Source organism: Chionomys nivalis, chromosome 2 (assembly GCF_950005125.1).
Source record: "Chionomys nivalis chromosome 2, mChiNiv1.1, whole genome shotgun sequence".
Taxonomy (NCBI): Eukaryota; Metazoa; Chordata; class Mammalia; order Rodentia; family Cricetidae; genus Chionomys; species Chionomys nivalis.
The window spans coordinates 15,628,665-15,649,622 of record NC_080087.1 but is presented as its reverse complement, the minus strand read 5'-3'; the positions used below and the strand labels follow the sequence as shown (position 1 = coordinate 15,649,622).

At 40.1% G+C, this 20,958-nt stretch overlaps 1 protein-coding gene across 1 annotated transcript in view; it reads left to right on the top strand.

Moving 5' to 3' along the window:
* The window catches only part of Oprm1 (opioid receptor mu 1), a 59,762-nt gene extending 49,636 nt beyond the window's left edge, over positions 1-10,126 (top strand). The window contains exon 4 of the mRNA XM_057761643.1: positions 7,953-10,126. Within this exon, the coding sequence (XP_057617626.1) occupies positions 7,953-7,991 (39 nt within the window). The 3' untranslated portion in view covers positions 7,992-10,126. The remainder of the gene's footprint in view (positions 1-7,952) is intronic.
* The last annotated feature ends 10,832 nt before the right edge of the window (positions 10,127-20,958 follow it).

The window sequence follows — 20,958 nt, the reverse complement described above, 5'->3', positions numbered from 1 at the left end:
GGCTTTGCAAATAAGGAAGAAAAAGTGGAAGAGGGCTGCAAAATCAAATATTAAATAAATCAACGTTTTCATCCAATGCATGAGTGCACATCCCTTTACTTTTCAAGGATATATTTCCCTTGTGTAGATTGAAAAGTTGAAAAACATAATCTCTTACATTTTCTCCAGCCCTAAAACTACGGGAAATACTTCATTCTTTCTATGGAGAAGAACTAAAATTCCTTAAATAAGTTTCACCTTGAAGCCTAAAAGCTTTTCAAACATTTTATTTTTTTTTTAAATAGAGTAAAACAGAGCTTAAGGGGATTTTCTAGTTGACTTCCTGGAAAAGTTACAATTTAAAAGATGGTTGATATAAAATAAAAAATTAACAGAGAATTATATCTATGCTTCTAATGTATGGATCTAAGGGTAGTATATAATGTCAGCTGCCAACTCCATGGACATGTGTGACTGCAATGTCCTTCTTGTCAGAAAGAAGCCCACTATAGAGTTGTGATGCTGCTATCGCAGCAAGAGCTTACCACAGATCCAAGGATAATAAGAATAGACTCAGGGGATCCAAGAAGACAGCATATGCAGAAGCATGGCAGTGAAGTTCCCTTGCTCTGTGCCTCACCATACTACACAGTGAGACCAGAACACTGACACACATGGTGAGATGCACCACAACTTGGGAGCCCAGAGCAAAAGGTGAAGAAGGATGCTTAAAAGAAATCCCACACTAGCTCAGAATTGAGAAATAGACAGTTATTTATTGAGGGGTAGACTCGCTAATCAGAATCCTCTGCTTGAGCAGAGATCAGAAACCGAATCTTGCAGCCAGAAAAGAGGCCGGATATATGCTCTACATTGGCATATATAGTATAAGAGGTCACGTCCCAGTGGGCCGGTAACCACTGCCTGTAAGACTTCCTACAGCACTTCCCCCTTTTGGTTAAATAAGAGAATTCTAAGCCTAACACAAAATTATATACAATAAGAACAAATATATTCAATAATTATCCTATCCTAAGTAGTTTAAGTCTTGTATAATAAATAACTTGGCCAAGTCATGAGAGGAAAGTAACTACAACTATCTAGTCTTCAATCCCATTGAAAATCTGAGAAGGGAAATAATATTACTTGAGTAAGCAGGAAGTGCAATAAAGCAACTTCCAAAATGTGCAACAAATGACAGAGACAACTGGCTACCTTGGCAATCACCCAAAGTCTCATTTGCAACATTGAAGCCAACAACTTTGGCTAAGGCCTAGAATAACTGACAGACCATTTTCAAAGGCAGGAAATTTTTCAAAACCACCTTACCCTGTGTTGGCAAGATTTGACAGTCCTGCTTATCCATTACTAGATACCATGTACCTTATCAGTGGTTGAGACATGGGCATTTCTTTGCCCAAAAACCAGTTTTGCCAAGACGAAGACAAGCTCCAAGTGGAGTGTCTTCGCTGCTCAACATTCTCTTGAGAGTAGATCAGTGCTGCCAGGAGCAATCATGTCTCACTTCAACAGAATCCTAAGTTATTTAAATGCCATATTCTACAGCTCTTTGAAGTGATTGAAGACTCCCTATCTATGCAGAATATAATCTCTATGTATCTAAAGAACCTAACTAGTCTAACTATAAGTATTACAAACATAGATGACTATTGATCTATAATTCTTAATACTTTTATAACTTAAAGACTAAAACTTCACATTAGAATATTATACAATAAACAAAGGTGCATGTATTCATACAATATTCAATATAATTTAACTTTGTATCAATATACAAGAATCTATACCAATTTAATTGTCTATAAATAATAACTCACAAGTATTCACTCTATTACTCACTATTATTATTAGTGTGAGTAAGCTCATATTAATCTATTATCCCATCCAATTTTCCCTTTTTTTCTCAAAGAGGTCCCTGAGTCTATAAAATTTATCCCCCAACCACAATTCTATACCAATTATAATCAACCCCTAAATGATGTCCCTAACCCTGAGGACAAACTTTGTTGGGAGAAGGGACATCATTTCTAGATTTACTTCCAATCTGTAGAAGGAGGGCCTGCTTGTTTGTCCCGGCAGCCCCGAACCGAAATAACCACACAAAAATTGTATTAATTAAATCACTGCTTGGTTCATTAGCTCCAACTTCTTATTGGCTAACTCTTACATCTTAATTTAACCCATTTCTATTAATTTGTATATTGCTACATGGCAGTGGCTTACTGGCAAAGATTGGTTATTTGCAAATGCTCAGACCAGATCTGTCCCCATTTATTTCAATCAACACTTGATTAGAATTACTGTCAACTGAATGTCATTGACAGAATGAGGTTGACATGTAGTATTGAGATTAACCATGTACTACACTACACCAGGCAGATTCAACTACATCCCAGAGAAAACTAATAGGTCTAATTTTAGATAACCCCTTAGCATCCTTACTCACAGTTAGCATACATTGTGCCAGCATATTGTAGGTACTAATCCAAAATCAACAAAAGCATTTGGAAGCCATATCAACTCCACTCTGTTTAGCCAGACTATGGGATGAGGCCAATCAGAGACCCAGATATCATCAGAAAATGCTGGCTCTGATGCAGCTGCTCATTTCTGAGGTTCTTTCCATCTCATTGGCTTTTGTCTGTAGAGTGAAAGACAGATGTCTGAGCTACCTCTAGAATCTGAACTCTGATATCAGGGACAGTCCTCACAATGCTGAATAGAAGAAGAAAATCATATATTCATGTATTCTTTACCTGGGGTCTCAATAAAGAAAATATCTACATGGTATGCCAATATCACTGATGGTGGGTCATTAAAAGTTAGCTTGGGTCTGGAGTGATGATTCAGTGTATAAAGTCCTTGCTAGACAAAATGAGGACATGAGTTTTGATTCCAGCACCCGTTTAAAAACCAGGCCTGGTGGGAAACATCTGTAATCCCGGGGGTGGGGAACAGACACCGGGCGAGTTCACAGCTGGCCAGCTCAATCAAATCATTGAACTTAGGATTCAATGAGAGTCCATGTATTAAAAATAAGGTGGAGAACAATAGAGAACATTAACCCATGTTATCTGCCTTCTACATGCATGGTTATACACACAAAAATTAATGAGCCCAAGAGCAATCTTGCCCTTAGAAAGAAACCCTATGGGATTCTCTGCCTTTCATATAAACATATAACGGAATGGAGTGGGTAACCCCTGTCAGGAGTCACTGATAAACTTGATTTGGATTGTCATTGCATTGGTTTGGTTAAACCAGATGGCCACAGTCACCCAGTGGCTACAGTCCAGGCACTATACATTACATAACATTAGGTGTCAAGAGAAGCACAGGAACGGTCATGGTCATGAGCATAACTAACGTAACTCTCTGTGAGTTTACATGCGAGAGGGATTCATTGTCTAGAGCTGCCTCTAATAACATCAGGCACAGCAGGATCATTGAGAGCCAAGCCTGCCAACAGCAGTTCTTCTGCTCCCACAGCAGGTGGACAGAGGCGGTAAATGCAGCAATAGCACAGTTGGCAGGTCACTGCTTATTTCTGGTGAGTCATGAGTTTGTTTGGCCAGACTGAAGCTGTGAGATAACAGGAATGTTATTATGTCCTCCCTGTATCTTCAGGGTCTAAGGCATTTCTTCCACTGACAAAGTGGCTAATGTCAGATGTCAGGACATATGGGTTTGCAATCCCAAGGGTTATGTAATGCTGGTTAGGGGCTGACTCCATTCCCAGAGACCTTCAATTCAAAAAGGGCTTCTGGCTGAGCTATTGGAATAGTTTCCAATGTCACCTCTGCTGCTTAAGTTCCCAGCCAAATTTGATGAAACTCCCATTTAATTCAACAGGATGGATGCACAGATAACATCTGAACAGTCCCATTCAGTACCAGGCTTCCTATCTGATCGTGGTCAGCCCAGGGAGAAATGATTGCATCGATGACTCTAGGACTGGACCATATTTTTCTCTAAGGGCTTTGACATAAATGGTTGATCATTGTGTCTTATCAGACCTAATGAGCTTCCCAAGATCATTTACTGGGAGCCTATGAACACAAAACCATCAACATAATGGTGTCAGCTCAGGGTTGGCTTGTGTTTTGATTCTCCCATATAGTGACAAACCACAGGAGAATTCAAACAGTACCTCAGGGGCTGGAGGGATGGTTGAATTGCTAAGACCAGGTACTTACTGCTTCTGCAGAGGACCTCAGTTCAGTTCCCAGCACACACATGGAGTGACTCACGATTGTTCATAACTCTTCTGCTTTGGCAGCACAATAACATGATCTGGAGTACTGAGTCAGGGAAAGAGTCAATAGGCTTGAGAAAAGTGCAATATGGAAACTGTGCTGGTTTGAATAAGAACAGCCCCACAGGTTCATTTATTTGAATGCTTGGTCCCTCATTTATAGAACTGTTTTGGCGGGAAGAATTATAAGGTGTTGTCTTGGAGGAGGTGTCTCCCTGGTAAGGTGTGGGCTTTAAGTTTACAAAAGCCAAGTCTCCCTCTCTCTGTCTTTTTTTGCCTCCCGCTTGTAGATCAGATGTAAGCTCTCAACTACTTCTCCGTTGCCGTGCCTGCCTGCCTGCCTGTTGCCATGCTTCCTGTCATGATGGTCACGGACTTACCCTCTGAAACTATAACTAAACCCCCAATAAACGCTTTTTTTTATAGGTCTCTTCATGGCAATGGAAAAGTAACTAAGACATAAGTCCAACATGCCGAAGCATGTGCTATCACTGTTAGTTTATTCATTTACAATCACAGTGCCCAGGACAGCAGGCTATAGCCTGGAACAGCCATTGCTGTCACGTTAACTGAATTCAGTTGGCAACTGTCCACTGTAAGCCTCCAGATCCCATTAGTTTTTGTCACTGGTCACACAGGGTGATTATAGTGAGATGTTGCATTTTTCATTAGTCTTGTTGGCTTAGTATCCTTTCATCAAGGCTGTGGTTTCCTAGTCTCTTCCTAGAAATTCTAAATTGCTTCCTTTTAAAACATAGGAGAAAACCAAAAGATGAACTATGACCTCCTTGCATGTTTCCCACAGTCATCTCTCTACAAATGATTCTTACAGAAGGGGAAAATCTCCCTGCTTGAAAATCACAAGCATTCTCAAGACAAATATGTCAGTTATCAGTAGAAAAAGAGACAGTAGTGCCTATCAAGGGGTCCAATCAGCCTCACTCATGTTCCCAATTACTCCATGCCCTATGGTACTATTTAAAGTCTGTCTGGTTAAATGTATGACCTTAGCCCTACAAGACAACTCAATATTTAGTAATAAGGCATATTTCAAAAAAAAAAGGATAGAAGTTAAAACTCCAACCACTCTTGCCTATCTCCATTTCATGGGATGAGTTCTCTGGTCTACCAAGGTCAGGCAAGAAAAAAAAGAAGCAATTGCTCTAAGTTACACAATTGTTCTTCTAGTAATCTCCAAAAGAGAACTATGTCCCATATAAGCAAGGCTTTAACCTGTGGCAACCATCTTCCTTTTTTCAGAGAATGGGGGAGATGATGTATGTGTAGATTGAACTTCTCTAGTGATTGTCCAAATTGAATCTTCTTTGGGTATCCCAGTCCTCGTGGGCAGACCCATCTTTTCTTGGGTGTTTCGGGAATGGGTTGGATTCTGTTTTGGGATTTCAGGAGTATCCCATGACTTAGAGTGCTGCCTTTCTCCTGGGCAGCTTTTGGCCCTAAGAAAGCACATTGTCAGTGTAAGATCTAGCAAGAATGGGTTTGTGAAGGATTTGACTTTGCAGAGAGAAGAGTAATTTTATAAACTCAGTAGTTATACTCCTAGGGAGGGAGGGTCTTTCCCTCAGCACAGAATGAGCTGAGAGAATTACCAGTTTTCATATTTTGAATAGCTTCTCCATGGAATCAAGAAGAGAAATCTTCACATGCCGGTCATAGGTAGTGATTAAAACAGAAATTCAGAATAGTCATCAATAGTCATCCTCATTGTGAGACATGAATCTGCATTGATGATAGCTTCTCTCCTTAAATATAGGGTCTCTTATGAGCCAGCCGTCTTTACAATGATGGGAATCCAGCAGCTCAGAGCATATAAATTATTAATCAAAGAATTCCTATTCTCCATTCCTTTCCCTATCAATACTGGTTTGTGCTGTGACACTGTCTTGGGGAACATGCTGCCCTCTGGATGTTTCTACTTTCAACTTAAGTCTAGGAATCCCTGATAGGATTCGTAGTATGCACCACCCCCAGGCAGCAACTATAAACACTTGTTAAACTTTACCCCTCTCTCATCAGCCTCCACACATTATCCCAACTCATTTTTATCTAGAGGTAGGACAGATGTGGACAATTCATTGACCCCCCCACACACACATTTTTACAAGCCACAGAAAATTTTCCAAATGTGCCTGAAAACAGATCACAAACTTTTGTCTTTTCTCTATTGTAAAAGTTCCTTGCCTACCTTGACATCCTGAATCTTATACCACTTTGGCACTGGATCCCGACTTCTTCGAAGATGGCAAAAGGTAACAAGACTCCAAAGGAGATGACCAAGCAGGCAGGTGGCTTCCCTGCAGCCACTCCACAGATTGTAGTGAGGAGATAATAAGACTCAGTTCACTATGGTGCAGCAAACAACAGACCGTGAGCGTGTTGGTGCTACTTCCTCTATCCATGAATCCCACAGGGCAATGTAAAGAGACCATATGGCAGCCACACACACAGTGGCTTCTGTCACAGTTGGGATACCCAAAGCCAAAGTCTCAGCACCCGAAAGAGCAACAACCAAAGCTTCCTTAAGAACAAGCACTGGCATAGTGCTCAGGGTTGTGATAGTTTGTGCCATCTCAGCTGCCTACATGACAGGTCACAGGAACGTCAGCTCAGGGCACAAGCAGCAACGGTGTTCAGTGCCTTCCAGTCCATGATGAGCTGTCCCACCTGATGATGAAATCAATCTGATCCAGTCTTTGTTCTTAGGAAATACGTACGGGCATGACATTAAATGGGTTAAAAATGTATGTGTGAATGTGTGTGCACACATAGACAAGCAAATAGATGAGAGGAGACAAAAGGGGAGAAAGTCTGTGGGATAATTGTTAGCAGAGGGATCTGTGTAAGCAGTGAACAAACACGTTTTGTACCACTCAACTCTTGCACCTATCCTGAAGTTCAAAACTTACTCAAATAAGTTAATTTTTGTAAAAAAGTCCCTTGCAACTTTTTATACTTGCCATGCAGACACCCTCATAGCTCACCAGTTATGACAGGAGAAATAACTTGTTTCATTGCAAGATATTCCATTCTCATAATCCTCTTAGCTTACTTGAAAATTCCACACAACATTCTCACACACCCAGGCAGAATTCATGCTACACTTCAATGGACATGCTTCCCACTGGGAGTCTTCCATACCCACGACTTGAGAGGAAAACAGAAAGAAATTTTAAGAATTGGATGTAAAATAAAAAATGTTTTCATCTAGAAATAAGTTGTAAAACAAAGTCATTCAATTTCTTTTTTGGGGATTTTGCTCCAGTCACTAACGAGGTCAAGGAAAGGAAAATGTAAACAAAGAGAAAGAATTTTATTTAGGATGTATTTTCTAAGGCCTATTATAGCGGCACATTTCTGCAATCCTTGCACCCAAGAAACTGAGGCAGGAGGATCTCTAATCTAAGCTCAGCCTGGGCTACTTAGTATAATTCTAGCTAAAGAAACATAAATAAAAATTTTCAAGAAAACTATCAATTGCTGTTTTATAAGGAAGTGCATGTAAAACAATATTTCTAATGACCTGAGACATTTACCGTAACTAAAATATTGATCAATGTCTGAGCACTTAGCAAAAATGGGTTGCAGATGACAGTTCTTAAATCCAGAAGATAATCACGAGTGTGCCCTCTGACCAGTCCCTAAGCACTCACTGTCTTTGCTCTTTTTCTTCTTTCAGCTGGAAAACCTGGAAGCAGAAACTGCTCCATTGCCCTAACTAGGTTCCCATGCCATCCAGAGTCTCGCTGAGCTTAGAGGCCACCATCTACTTGGAATCCGGTTGCTGTTGGGCTACGTAGGAGGCTCTGGTTTCCTAGAGCATCACTCAAAGCCTGCCCTCTCTGGCTACTTTATCCTGCATATGAGAGACATTCATACTGTACCAAGCACTCGGGAGGAAGATTATATGATACTACTAAATCCAGTTCATATACAGGACCACCAGAAACACACTCAGTGGACCACAATACTCTATGGTATGTGAGCTGCGGTCATCACAGAAGATGACCCCTTTGTGTGTAGAATTTCTATTTTCAAGAAAATACATATGACCTTATCAAAAAGAAATTATCAATTGTTAAGTTCATTGTAGTAAACCCTAAGGTAAATGCTACCTCTAACCTCTAACTCAGTCACCTTCTATGGAAAGTTCCAGTCTTTCTGGTCTTTTGTAAGGGGATATGTTTGACCTACAATGTTCACCTTGAAATCATTGTCTAGTTAAGACGTCAGGGCCACTTCCATTTTTTGGTTTTGTATTGTTTGAAAGAACATATCTTCTCCATAGCTCCGTAATGAAAATGAAGGGGATGCCAAACATGGTGTCAGCTGCAGAGTGCTTGATTCCCACACTGAAATGACTTTCTGGGAGTTACAATATGGGGATGGCCTCCCTAATTCCCTCGCTGTCCTCCAAGTGTTCCCAAGTTAAGTTTATGAAGTTACCCAGTGAACTCATCATGCCATCCAAGCCAGAAGCCACGAGTTTTGCTATCTTTATTTCTCCCTAACATTGCCATTCTGCATGCTTTCTTTTAGATTATTTTCTCTGATGCCTTCTGAAACAGCATGATAAAACAACAGATTTTTTTTTAGGTGACAGGAAAGTTTAAGCATTTTTTTAAAATATGGACCCAATAAACATAATTACAAGACAGACTCAAACAACCATATAGAAAACGATGTGATCTGTTTCTCAATCCTATGTAGTTACTTCAATATGAAATATTAAAAATACCCAAACCTCTTTCCCTAAAGATTTGCATTTTTTGTAATGTCATAATTATTATCTTGGTCTTTTTTTTTCTTGACTAAATATCAAGATTTCCTTGATAAGACATCAATCTTCAATGTAACATCTCTAAGAAAAGTCCTGTCTGACTAGATTTTTTTTTTTTTTTTTTTTTTTGATGTGACATGCTGTTGGGATTTGGCAGTCGCCCAATTTTAGATCTGGAGTAACAGCCAAGTCAAATGGCCCATGCAAGGAAGTTCACCACTTTAAACTTTTGTCATCTTCTATGGAGATGGAAGTAGATAGCAAGACCCTTGGTCCTGCTCCTGACAAGGGTTCCAGAGTCTGCATGCAGCCAGCAGATACTACTGTAAAATGTGTATCCCTTTATCTGTCCAACAAGACACCAATATGCTTCACAGTTTCTGGAAGACAGCTGTCATAGATCAGAATAACTGGATTTACTGTCTCGGATCTGATTGGCTATAATTACATGGACCCGGCCATGTATCCATTAGAGGAGGAAAAGAAAACAAGATAAGTGTTTTAATGTTTCCTTTCAATGATGGCTCTAATAACCTCCATTTCTCAGATGTTACATCCCAGGATAGATGGGCTTTGTATCGCAGTTTTTACATTTTCTGACAGAAGTAACTAAAACCAAAATCTTAAAAAGATTCGGGGTTTTAAAATGGAAAACGCAAATGAGACTCACTAGGGAGGGTGAAGTATGAATGTAAGTGCGGAGGAAGAACGTTCTTACTTCCAGGATGCTGTGTGGCACACATTTTCTCTGGGGGTAGCACAGTGTTGTTTCTGTTCACAGGGCCCCTTTTCAGTTCTCACGATTCCTGAACAATGACCTACTCTGGGTGGGAACTACCTGGCATATGACTGAGAGAAAAGTGGACTTGATTTAGGACTTGACCCATGATTTTTTTTTTCTGCAAGCATCATACATGTGTGCACAAGGCTCTTTCATATCATCTCTTACAAAAGAAAATACACTATGAAAGAGTTAATTTTAAAACTACAATCTAAAGCCAGAAAGGCATTACCAGTGTGTTTTGATAGAAAGCCAGTTTCAAAGTCTGCATGCTAGAACTACCTTGCAGCTCAGTGACACAGAGAAGTGAGAACCCTCAGTCTGGCAGAGTTAATTTTCCATTGCAATCTAAAGATAAGGAAAATGAACAAAAAGAAATGATTGGGATTAAATTATACAATGTTTTTTTAAAAAAAAATAATTTTGACCTGTCATGTACTAAATGTTTTCTATTGTAAATGAAAACTTATCAGTGCTGAAGCAAATAAAACAGTGACCATGGCAAGCTTAGGGAGATTGCTGTACATAGCCACCTGTGGGGTAACACTAACACATCTTTGTTCCCTGCTTGGAGATGACTCAGAGAGCAGGTGTACAGACTGTATCTAAGGCCTCTGGCACTAACGGTTAAGGCAGGAGCTTAGGAGAGGGCCCAAGTTCGTGACCTCTATACTGGAGATAATTGAATTTCACTGGAAATAGTTCCACCCTATAGTCTTTCCTCCCCTCTGTCGTAAAATGTGTCAGGAGCTATGGGATGGCCCACTGTTCAGGGAGTGAGGAGGCACAGGTGCCAACAACTTCTTGTGTACAGTGTGTGATGATGACCATGGAGTGAGGCCATGGTCTCTCATAGTGTCCGCGGACAAGGGGTCCTGTTTAATGTAACTAACATGGCTGTGTTTTAGATACTACACACTGCCAACAGCAGACAACTGAGGCTTAGAAGAAGAACTATAAAAAGTGGGTGGGGCCACTGGGCCATGGTGGGGGAGACACAGCAGGAGAAAGAAGGACCCCTCCTGCCTTCCTCTGTGCAGTCGGAAGTACAGATTTACTGAAGTCCTCAGTACAAGCTTATAAGAAGGGCAGAATGATTTGGAAAAGTCTGTTATTAAGCATAAAATGAGAAGAATCCTGAAAAATGGCTCTTTCTCAGAAACTGTGCCCAGCGTCTAGAAGCATCTTCCATATCTTACGTTCATACCTGAAAGGTGTGTTTCCTTCAATGTTTCACAGGTTATACAGTGTTCATTGGATATTATCCGACAGGATGCAGCGTCAGCAAACACAGCCCCGCCCTCTTTCTTTTCCTTTCTTATTTCTCTCTTCTTCCCAAGACAAGTTCCTACTTTGTAGCTTAGGTTATCCTCCAGCTTACAATATAACCCCAGCTGCCTTGATCTTATGATCCTCCAACTTCAGCCTACGGGCTGCATTTACAGATGTCACCATCACACACACCTGGAAGAAGAAAACAAAATGCAAACCCAGTGCCACTCACTCATTCACCTAAATCACCGCAGTATTAACCAGAACGATCCTACATGTTTCAACATAAACACGGACGTATTTATAATGATCAAATGACACCTGTAGTTTTAAAAGAAATTTGGTATTAATTCCATCTCAAAAGAAGTTGGTTCTCAATGAGCAGCTGCCACCCAGAGTTGGAACAAATAGAGTCTGCTTCTCACAGCACAGGAAATCTAAGATTGTTAAAATCCCTCTAATAGCAATTAGGCTTTCGGCGACATATGCACCGCCTACGTAGATCGCGCATGCTCCCTTTGCACTTCGGAGAGGTAGCACAGAAGCCCTTTCAGTGAGAGGAGGAACATTTCATCTCAACATTGTCGCATACACCATAATAGGAATATTTAGCCGCCAAAAATATCTTTCAGGAAAAGAGTGTTTAAAGGCTGTCTATGACATAGGTCCTTCTTCCCACCTTGAGATTCAATTTTTTTTTTTTGAAGTAACCGAATCTCAAAAACCAGGCTGTGATATTCCATTGCCTTTCATATCTCTTGAAAGAGACTTTTGTTGTATTGCTTCAAACATGGAAAAGTTTTATGTGATTGGCATCCTCAACTAATGTTGAGAAATTTTCCATGAATACAAAGTCACTATATGCCAAATGGAGACGCAAAGAGAAGGAGTCTATGCTACGGAAGATGCGAGCAGAGAAAGGGAAGAAATCTAGACAGTGGTAGTTTCCCTAAGAATGTTCTGGGAACTGAACCGAGACACATACCCAGAGCAGCAGCAGCGAGCTGGGTGATCTAAGCACATTAAAACCATGCTACCGCCGGGCGGTGGTGGCGCACGCCTTTAATCCCAGCACTTGGGAGGCAGAGGTAGGCGGATCTCTGTGAGTTCGAGACCAGCCTGGTCTACAAGAGCTAGTTCCAGGACAGGCTCCATAGCCACAGAGAAACCCTGTCTCGAAAAACCAAAAAAAAAAAAAAAAAAAAAAAAAAACAAAAAAACAAAAATAAAACCATGCTACCTAACACATACCAGAGAGAGGGCAAAGGTTGCGTTTGCTTGACTTTGGGGATATGATTTCTCAAACATGTCAAAGCAGAGGACTCTGAAATTTTCTCCATTTCAAGGAGAGCAGAAGCACCACAATACCTCACCATGCTTGAATCCAGTGTCTGATGCTTTCCAAGTCCTGGCTCCCTCTGGAGACAGGCACCTCATCTGCAGGAATACTTTGTAGATCTGGTACAGTGGCAATGTCACCATTTGGTGTGGCAGCCAAACAACTAAGTCTCAAATTCAGCGCCTATCTCTCCTCTAGGCTGCAGGTCCCTAGATAGGATCAGATCAGCTGCCAGGGTCCTCAGGAAAGCTCAGTGCAGGTGGCCAGCCCTCTCCAGGCAGAGGTGAGTCTACGAATCCTGTTGGATCTTAAGTGACGCTAGAATTCCTACACTCCTCCAACAAGAATATACCATTTGCATTGGTGTTCCTTTCATAGCACAGGGCTGAAATACAGCACGGCATTTGTGGCTCCTCCTTTGCTGTGGATAAAATTTCATTCCTACTTCAAAATGAGTGGACTTTATCCCCTTAGGATTCTACCAGACACTTTCAAAAGAGAGAAGGCCCTATTGAGAGCAAATGTGGACAAAATAGCCGGCAGGTGTTTGTGAAGCCTGGGTCTTCCTTTGCCTACTTCCTAAGAAGTTTGGGCTATTGTTACTTGCTTGCTTGCTTTCTGATTGGGGGATATGTTGCTTGTCATTACTCATATTTTGTTGTGTTCAGGGTCTTTCATTTCCCTCTGAAACCTGTGTCAATGCACAGAGGCATTCTCCATAAAACAACACCCACCATCTCCCCCTCTGCCTTCTGTCCTAGATGGCTTTCCCTTTGTAATGCCCCCTGTCAGCACTTCCTCCTGACAGACCTGAGCTCCCAGCCTGACTTCTTGGCTGGCCACTCCCCTTCACCATCCATGTCTATTAATGGCTTGCTGTGCTCTTATCATTTTAAATACAGAGCCATTTAGCATTTAATGTCCAATGCCCATCCTACCAACCCAAGAAACACAATCAGCTGGTTCTTGTTCTCCTGAACCTCTGCAGGTGGCAAACCTGATTCCCATTGCCTGCTCCTGCCTCCGCAGGGGTCTGTACAGAAAACCAGAAAATAACAAGGCCCCTTGGTTACTCTCTTTTGCTATGATACAATTTGTTCCCTTCTGCCCCCAGTCTCACCCCTACTCCTACTCAGTGGGGCACTGCTACTGATCGGGCTGAATTAACTCACAACTCATTTGCTCTATGGAAATTCTGGGCCTTTATTTCTCAAGGGAATAGAGAAACTCAACAGCCTCCTACCCAGCTGGTTCTTTCCATACCAGCTACCAAATCTATACAAATTAGATTCAAGTGACAGGTTATTTGAGGGATTTATAATCCCAGCCCTGCTGATAGTAACCTGCCAAGTGTTCTCAGAGTCCCCTTTGTCTGTGACTCAGTCACTCAACTTAGACATGAATGGGGCAAAAATAAGAAGATTCTGAGCTAGCCTGAAGAACTTTCAGGGGCTTTCGTCTGTTGGGTTTTGTTCATTGTTTCAGAGAGGTTTGGTTTCTTCTATTGTTGCTGCTGCTGCTGCTGTTGCTGCTGCTGGTTGTGGTGGTGGTGCTGTTTTGTTCTGTTTGTTTTTTGAGATAGGGTCTCACTCTGTATTCCAGGTTATTCTGACACTCAACCTTGAACCCTTGCCAATCCTTCTGCCTCAGTCTCATGCCAGGGTCACGGTCAAGAGATACCCTACCAGGTTGTTTCCAACTGTTTTTATAAACTCTATCCATTTATTGAAGGAACCAAAAGGAAATGGCATTAATCCCAGTGATGCACACCTAATCATCTTTATAATGAAACAAATATTTTAAATAATCTATAAACTAAATTATATATTATAATTTCCTGTCATAGATGCTCCATCCCCTACAATGTACAATACAACAAATTCCAGTAAAATCCAGGCACTGGGACCACCCACTGTATGATCTGCAGGGAAAGACAGCATGGCTGTGCTTATAAATCCAGAGTATCTCTTTTCGAGCACTGATTTCCTAACAGTGAGGCTGAAGCCTCACTAAACCATTGAGAGATCAATTCGGTTACTGTTTTCTTATTGATTTGGAAGACAGAGGCAGCATCCTGCTGGCTAGTCTCTAACTAGCCTGGCTTCTTGGAGACAGCTGGAAGCCATCAACCACGGACACCATGAAGAAAAGAGCTAACTACAGAATCAAAAGAAAGAAAAAGAGAAATCCATTGGGTGGGAACTGCCAGAGAATGGCTGGGCTATTTTGGATATAAATTTTCAATCAGAAGTGATCATTCTGGCTCTCACTTGCTCAGTATTTGTAGAGAGAATAAGGAAAATGATGGTAGATTGGTTCTATATGAAAAAGTCAGTTTGACTCTGTCATGTTAAAAGTGCACAGGGGCTTAGACCTAGTTCCATCTCTTATAATACTTTATAGCAAAGCAACTTCATGTCAGCATCAAGTAATGTTGGAGAGTCCCACACATTGAAGTAAAGTTAGAATTTTAGTATACAGTTTGAGAAAATCAATCACAAAACTAGTCAGAACTGGTAAAAGCATTAGCACACATCCCTGTTACGTGGCAATTATATAGAGATCATAATGTTATCAGTGCCATTATATGTAATTCTATATGACTTTAGAAATACATCTACCAATATGAAAGAAATATATGAACAGGTAGATAATGATATTTTAATTTAATTAGAATCAGATAAACTGACAGTTTCCACTTAGCAAGACATTCCCTGAGCTTTTCACCTAATTAATAGTTACAGTTTTAAATGTGCAGTGGTTTTGTTTTCATCTCATTATGTTACATGAAATGTAAGCAAATGAGTTTGCAAATGGAGCTTTCTAAAATACATTGAACAACATTTAGCCAATGTAAAAAGTAAACAAGTTTTCTTTTTTAAGGAAAAGCATAAGTCTAAGCATCAGGCGTGTTGTTTGTCATTAAATATTTCATAACACCAACAATGCACTCTTGATGTCCAGAAAAGTTCTGCTAGAAAAATAGGCAAAAAAGATGTACTCCACAGTTTTAATTGCATCTGAAATTCTGTTAACAAATGACAGTGTTTAAAAACAACCCATAATGCTTCAGCAAAAAAAAAAAATCAAACTATAGTAATGATTCTGGTTAGATTCTCACGTAGTTAAGTTCAAGTGTTTTAAGTGGACCATTTCCTGGGAGCTGCGTTTCTCTCCAGCTGCAGAAGAGGAGGCAGAAGTGTCCTTCTTTGGACCATAGCACTGAGTCTACTCTAAGTAGAACATTGAACCTCCCACCCAATGATCTCTTCTTTGCATTCTGGACTATGAGAGAAGACTGGAACTGACCTTTTCCTCAAAATTCAGGGGTAAAGTCAATCTGGAATCATGCTTGTCAGCATATTAGGTCAGATTCTATGACAGTAGAACATTTTAATTGACGGAGAAATGCCAGTAAGTAGCATATAAAAAATAAGAATAAAAAGAAGTGTGACATAGTTCATACTTTGCAGATTTTTATATCCATGTAAATAAAACCACAAACATATCTTCCAAAACTGTGTGTAAAATCCACTGGCATAGCAATGAACACAGCATGCTGCCTAGCTAGGTTGTTTATCACAACTTCCCTAACACAAACACACACGCATGTGCACATGCACACATCTTTCAAAAGTATTTTTCTGGCTTGTTGTGATGATTCACAGAGGAATGGTCCAAAGCACACAACATTCTTTCCCGAGAGTCCTTCCTTTAATGTTTGGTTATTTGTTTACTTATTATGTTGGCCCTACAAGAATGTTATTATTACAGAAACAAACACCCTCACTTGCAGAAAAGACTAAGCTATCATTCTATATTGTGCATACTTCCAGGTAGGAAAAGATGATCAAATGTAGCTTTTCCAACAATTACCTGTTGTATGGTAATGACTCTTACACAGATCAAAGTATTGACTAGTATACCAAGCATTAAGAACGTTGCTGAACTCTTTTTGCAGCATTTCTATTTGACTCTTTTATGGAAGTTGTATGTAAAAAGCAACATGTAAACTCTTGCATTGTGTTACTGTTGTTGTGCAAGAATCCATAAACATTTTGGGCTGTATTGTGATTTTCTTGCATGTGATGTATGATTATCTATAACTAATAAAGAAAACCTACTAGTAAAGCAAATATAATTTGTTTTTCTATTGTCACATATTACATCTGTTTGAAGTTATTAGTCTCACAAGGATTTGAGTTCTTTCTCCAGTGCCCATGTTAAAATAAATAAATAAATAAATGTCAAATATGGTGGCATGTACTTGCAATCCCAAAGTTAGGGAAGTAAAGACAGACCGATCCCCACAGATCACTAGCCAGTCATCCTACCCTAATCCATAAGCTCTAGGTCCTAGTAAGAAACCATGTCTTAAAAAATAAGGTAGATAGCATCTTAGGAATTATAACCAAGTTGACTTCTGGCTTCCATGTACGTTCATATCTACATATACACATGTACTTATATACAGGCAAAGATGTACACACACACACACACACACACACACACACAAATAATATATTATATATTCTCCAGATAAATGTTGTAAGCTAAAGGGTTATAAAAATCATATACCAATTAATTAATTACCTAAAAATAAAAATAATATTAACTCTGGTACTCAATAAGTAGTAATTCAATAGGAATGAAAGAAAGAGGCTTTTATCTTTCCAGTTTCTAATTTTAGAATCAAACTAACCCCAAACCTCAACAAGTTTAGTTTTATTTGCTTAACTGGTCAGCCAAGCCAAACAGCAAAACAGCAACAAAATTTCACTGTTGCAAGCTACAGAGTTGAAAATATGAATCACTCCAGTTATTGCTAACAAACTTTCCAAAAATAAGCATACTATTGATTGACATTAAGCGATGAAATTCTTTTTAAGAAATAAAGGTTTCAACAGGTGAAATACAGAGCACATTTACTGGTTAGGTATTATTTTGAGTGGGACAATATCTCACCATTTCATTCATACATTTAATGAGAAATAAAACCTACTACAGTATCTGGATAGCTTTGTATTTTTTATTTACAGAGACTGTTAAATGCTCCTGTGTGAATTCTATAGACTACCACCAAATACAACTTCCTGACACAGGCATTCATTACTGTCCAATCCCTTAAGGGTCTTCCATTCGCAAACAGTTAAGGACCAATCCAGTCCCATGACCTCCAATGGACTTTATAGAAAATATATGACAATCGGCAGATAGGCTGTTCCTCATCTTATTACCATAAGCAGTTTCCATATGTACAGATCCGGTTCACATGATACAACCATTTCCCTGAGTAGTGTTATGTCCATAGTTTATAGAACCATCAGAAGGGTAGTAGACACTGAAAACAACATGCTAAGACCTGGTTCGAAACAAGAAAAGCTTACTAACAAGGAGAACCCATGAAACACATGCATGGGCTGTAGTGACATTTCACTTGTATTTTAATAAATAAAGCTTGCCTCTCCAGAAAAGCAAAGCAGCCAGCCACTGGCTCTTACCTCGACCTAGGTCCGAAAATGGTGATCCTGCCTCCAGGAAAGTCCAGAAGGAGACTGAGACTGAGAACTGCCTTGTCCCATATTATAATCCCCTCTAGTTTTGGGATTAAGGACATGCACCACTACCACCTGGTTTCTATGGTAAACTAGTGTGGCTACTGGGATTAAAGGTGTATATCATTGCTGCCTGCTCTGTAAGGCTGGTCAGTGTGGTTGTCTTACTTTTCTGATCTTCAGGCAAGCTTTATTTATTAAAATATAAGTGAAAGGCCAGTACAATGGGACAACAGTACTGCTATTCACTAGGTCCATGAAGACTGTATGTGGTCAATGGAACACCTCAGAAACTTCACCAGTCGAGGCAAGCTGGACAAAAAGTGCCTCTCCTCCCCATAATGCTCACTCCTGGACTGTTTACTACTGAGGAAGGGGTTTCATAAGCTAGAACGCCTGAACAGTGCATCATTAGCTCACTTTGTCCTTGTACCACAGCTTCCAAGGAATCGACGACCAAGCATAGGTGCAGAAAGGTGTATCACCTTTGCAGACAAAGCTGATGCCCTGATTCCTGGTATGTGTAAGGAGTAGGTAGACTTTTATCTGCGTATTCCAGTCTCAGTCTGTTCTCATAGTTCTTTACTTGACAAGAACCTTAGGGATGGGGAAGTGCATTTCAGAGACATAGCGTCGGAGGCCCTACTTACCCCAGAGATCGGAGGTATATATCTCAGTTCAGAGCAATTTGGTATGTAATTCCCAATAGTTCTCTAAAGTGACTGCACTGGTTTTCCTTTCCTCCTGCAATCTGGGAGAGTCCTGGTGCTCTTTATTCAAGTCAGCATTTGAGAGAGCCAGCTTTTTAGCAGTTTTAGCCTTTGGTGATATGCAATGATAACTTATACAGTAAAGAAGTTATGATAAGTACCTTATCATTCCCTTAAAGAGATTTGGATACTTCCTTTTATAATACGCCTGTATAAATTATTCCTTATTCTATCTATTCTTTATTAGGTTATACATTACACTCAATTGGGTTATAGTTCTTTATGTTTTCTGAATACAAATCCTTCACTGGAGATATACACAAATACACACTTGTATATATAACTGTGCACATGTGTAAATGCAGAATAGGGATACATCACTTAATTCTACTCAGATACCCACTGAAAATGTAGAGTTCTTTTATTACCCAGAGACTAGGAATGAACTACCTTTTGAAGCATGACGCTGAGTTGTTTCATCCAAAGGATTAGGGAAGAGCCTCATGGAATAGAGTCACCACTGTTAACGAGGTGTCCCTTTCTAAGGCACCAACATTCAACCCAAGCCTTTGTGTGTGAGTGCTATCCAGATGGAAAGAGATCAGATCTCTAAGGTACAGATAATAATGGCAGCAGATGCAATGTCCCTGAATAACTTACCCTCAGTCACTGGAACCCTCCTGCACCCTCAAGGAGTCACTGAGAAAGGTAATACACCTAGCACCACACCAGGAATGACATATTACGTTCAGGACAGCAACATGTTAGATGTTAGCCATGACTCAGAAGCTCCCTCCCCAAATGGCTGACCCAGATAACAGGAATAATCAGGCCATCCTGCAGAAACATCCTTCCAGAAACTGGCCAGCTGAGGCGCTTATTTAAAAATTTATATGCATTCTCAGGGTAGAGTCAAAGAGAAATGCTATTCAAGAAGTGAAAATGAGAAGAATAGCTAACCCAGTTATCAAAAATAGGTGACAGGAATGGCTTATTGAAATGAGAGTTCATGTTGGGAAGAGAAAAACTTCAGTTTTTATTTATCTGACACTTTTAATGGGGTCATAGGACTCCCAGGGGCAGGCTGGTGGTCAACTAAACCTTGGACTTGATAAGACCTTTTGTTTACTGCTTCCTTTATTATTGCATACAATTAACTGGAGATGTCTTTTACAAAGACGAAATAAGTTAGAATAATAGAATGTATATGAGAGTCACAGTTTTCCTCCTATTAGAAAGGCTGGATACACATGCTTGTAAATACTGACACAATCTCTGTCTACATACATAGCAATATTAGCTGTTATTAATTTAATCTTCACTCAAGTTCCAGAATACATAACCAGAACTGAGCAGACTCAATGTTGGCCTCTCTGGTCTACTTAAGACTGAGGTCCTGAAGTATAGACCTTTCCCAACCCTTGCAGAGACCTGGAGCCCCCAAAGAATGAAGTCAGCAGATGGGGACACCATTCAAAATTTCCCCATTGGAGCCTGGCATTTATAGCTGTTTCTTATTGAAAAGAAGTACAAGTTTTTGAAGAGAAAAGTCAAAGCAAGTCATCTAACACTTCAAGACAGAGGAAGAAAATTAAAAGAACATGATATTAAATGTTCTCTAAAGCCATGAATATGAACATACTGTTCAGAGGTAGCATCTGAGACTGCTTTCTATACAGCATCATAAAGTATGGGTAGGGCTGTTCATTAGAAAGGATTCCCAACATACTGCTTGTATGGAAGGGTAGAAGAGGGAACCAAGCAAAAAGTAAGTAGATGCTCACTGCCTGCTGTAAGAAAACTCCCCTATTGTACCTTCACAGCACACTTAATGGCCCACTTAATAATAGTACTAATCCTGTAAGCGTGTCAGTTGTGAGCCATCTGCAGTCTACCCCTAAGTTCTTTATGGTTATTATTTCATCCAATCTTCACAACAACTTTGCCAGGTGACACTACTAGAATCCCATTTTACATACAAAGAAGTCAAGGCTAAGATTGGTAGCACTTTTAATAAAATCATTTCTCAAACATATGAAGTGTTGTGACAGTATTTCAGGAGAGATGTGGGAAGAAAACTGTCTACTCATACCAGAACCAACAACAGACCAAAGTAAGGATACCACCAAGGTCCAACATAGTGAAAGAATGAGTTTTATTGGGGTTTCTTACAAGAACATGCACGAGGGGTTTTGAGAGCTGAAATGACTCAAAGACAGTTACATCAACAAAGCTCACCCCAGCATGG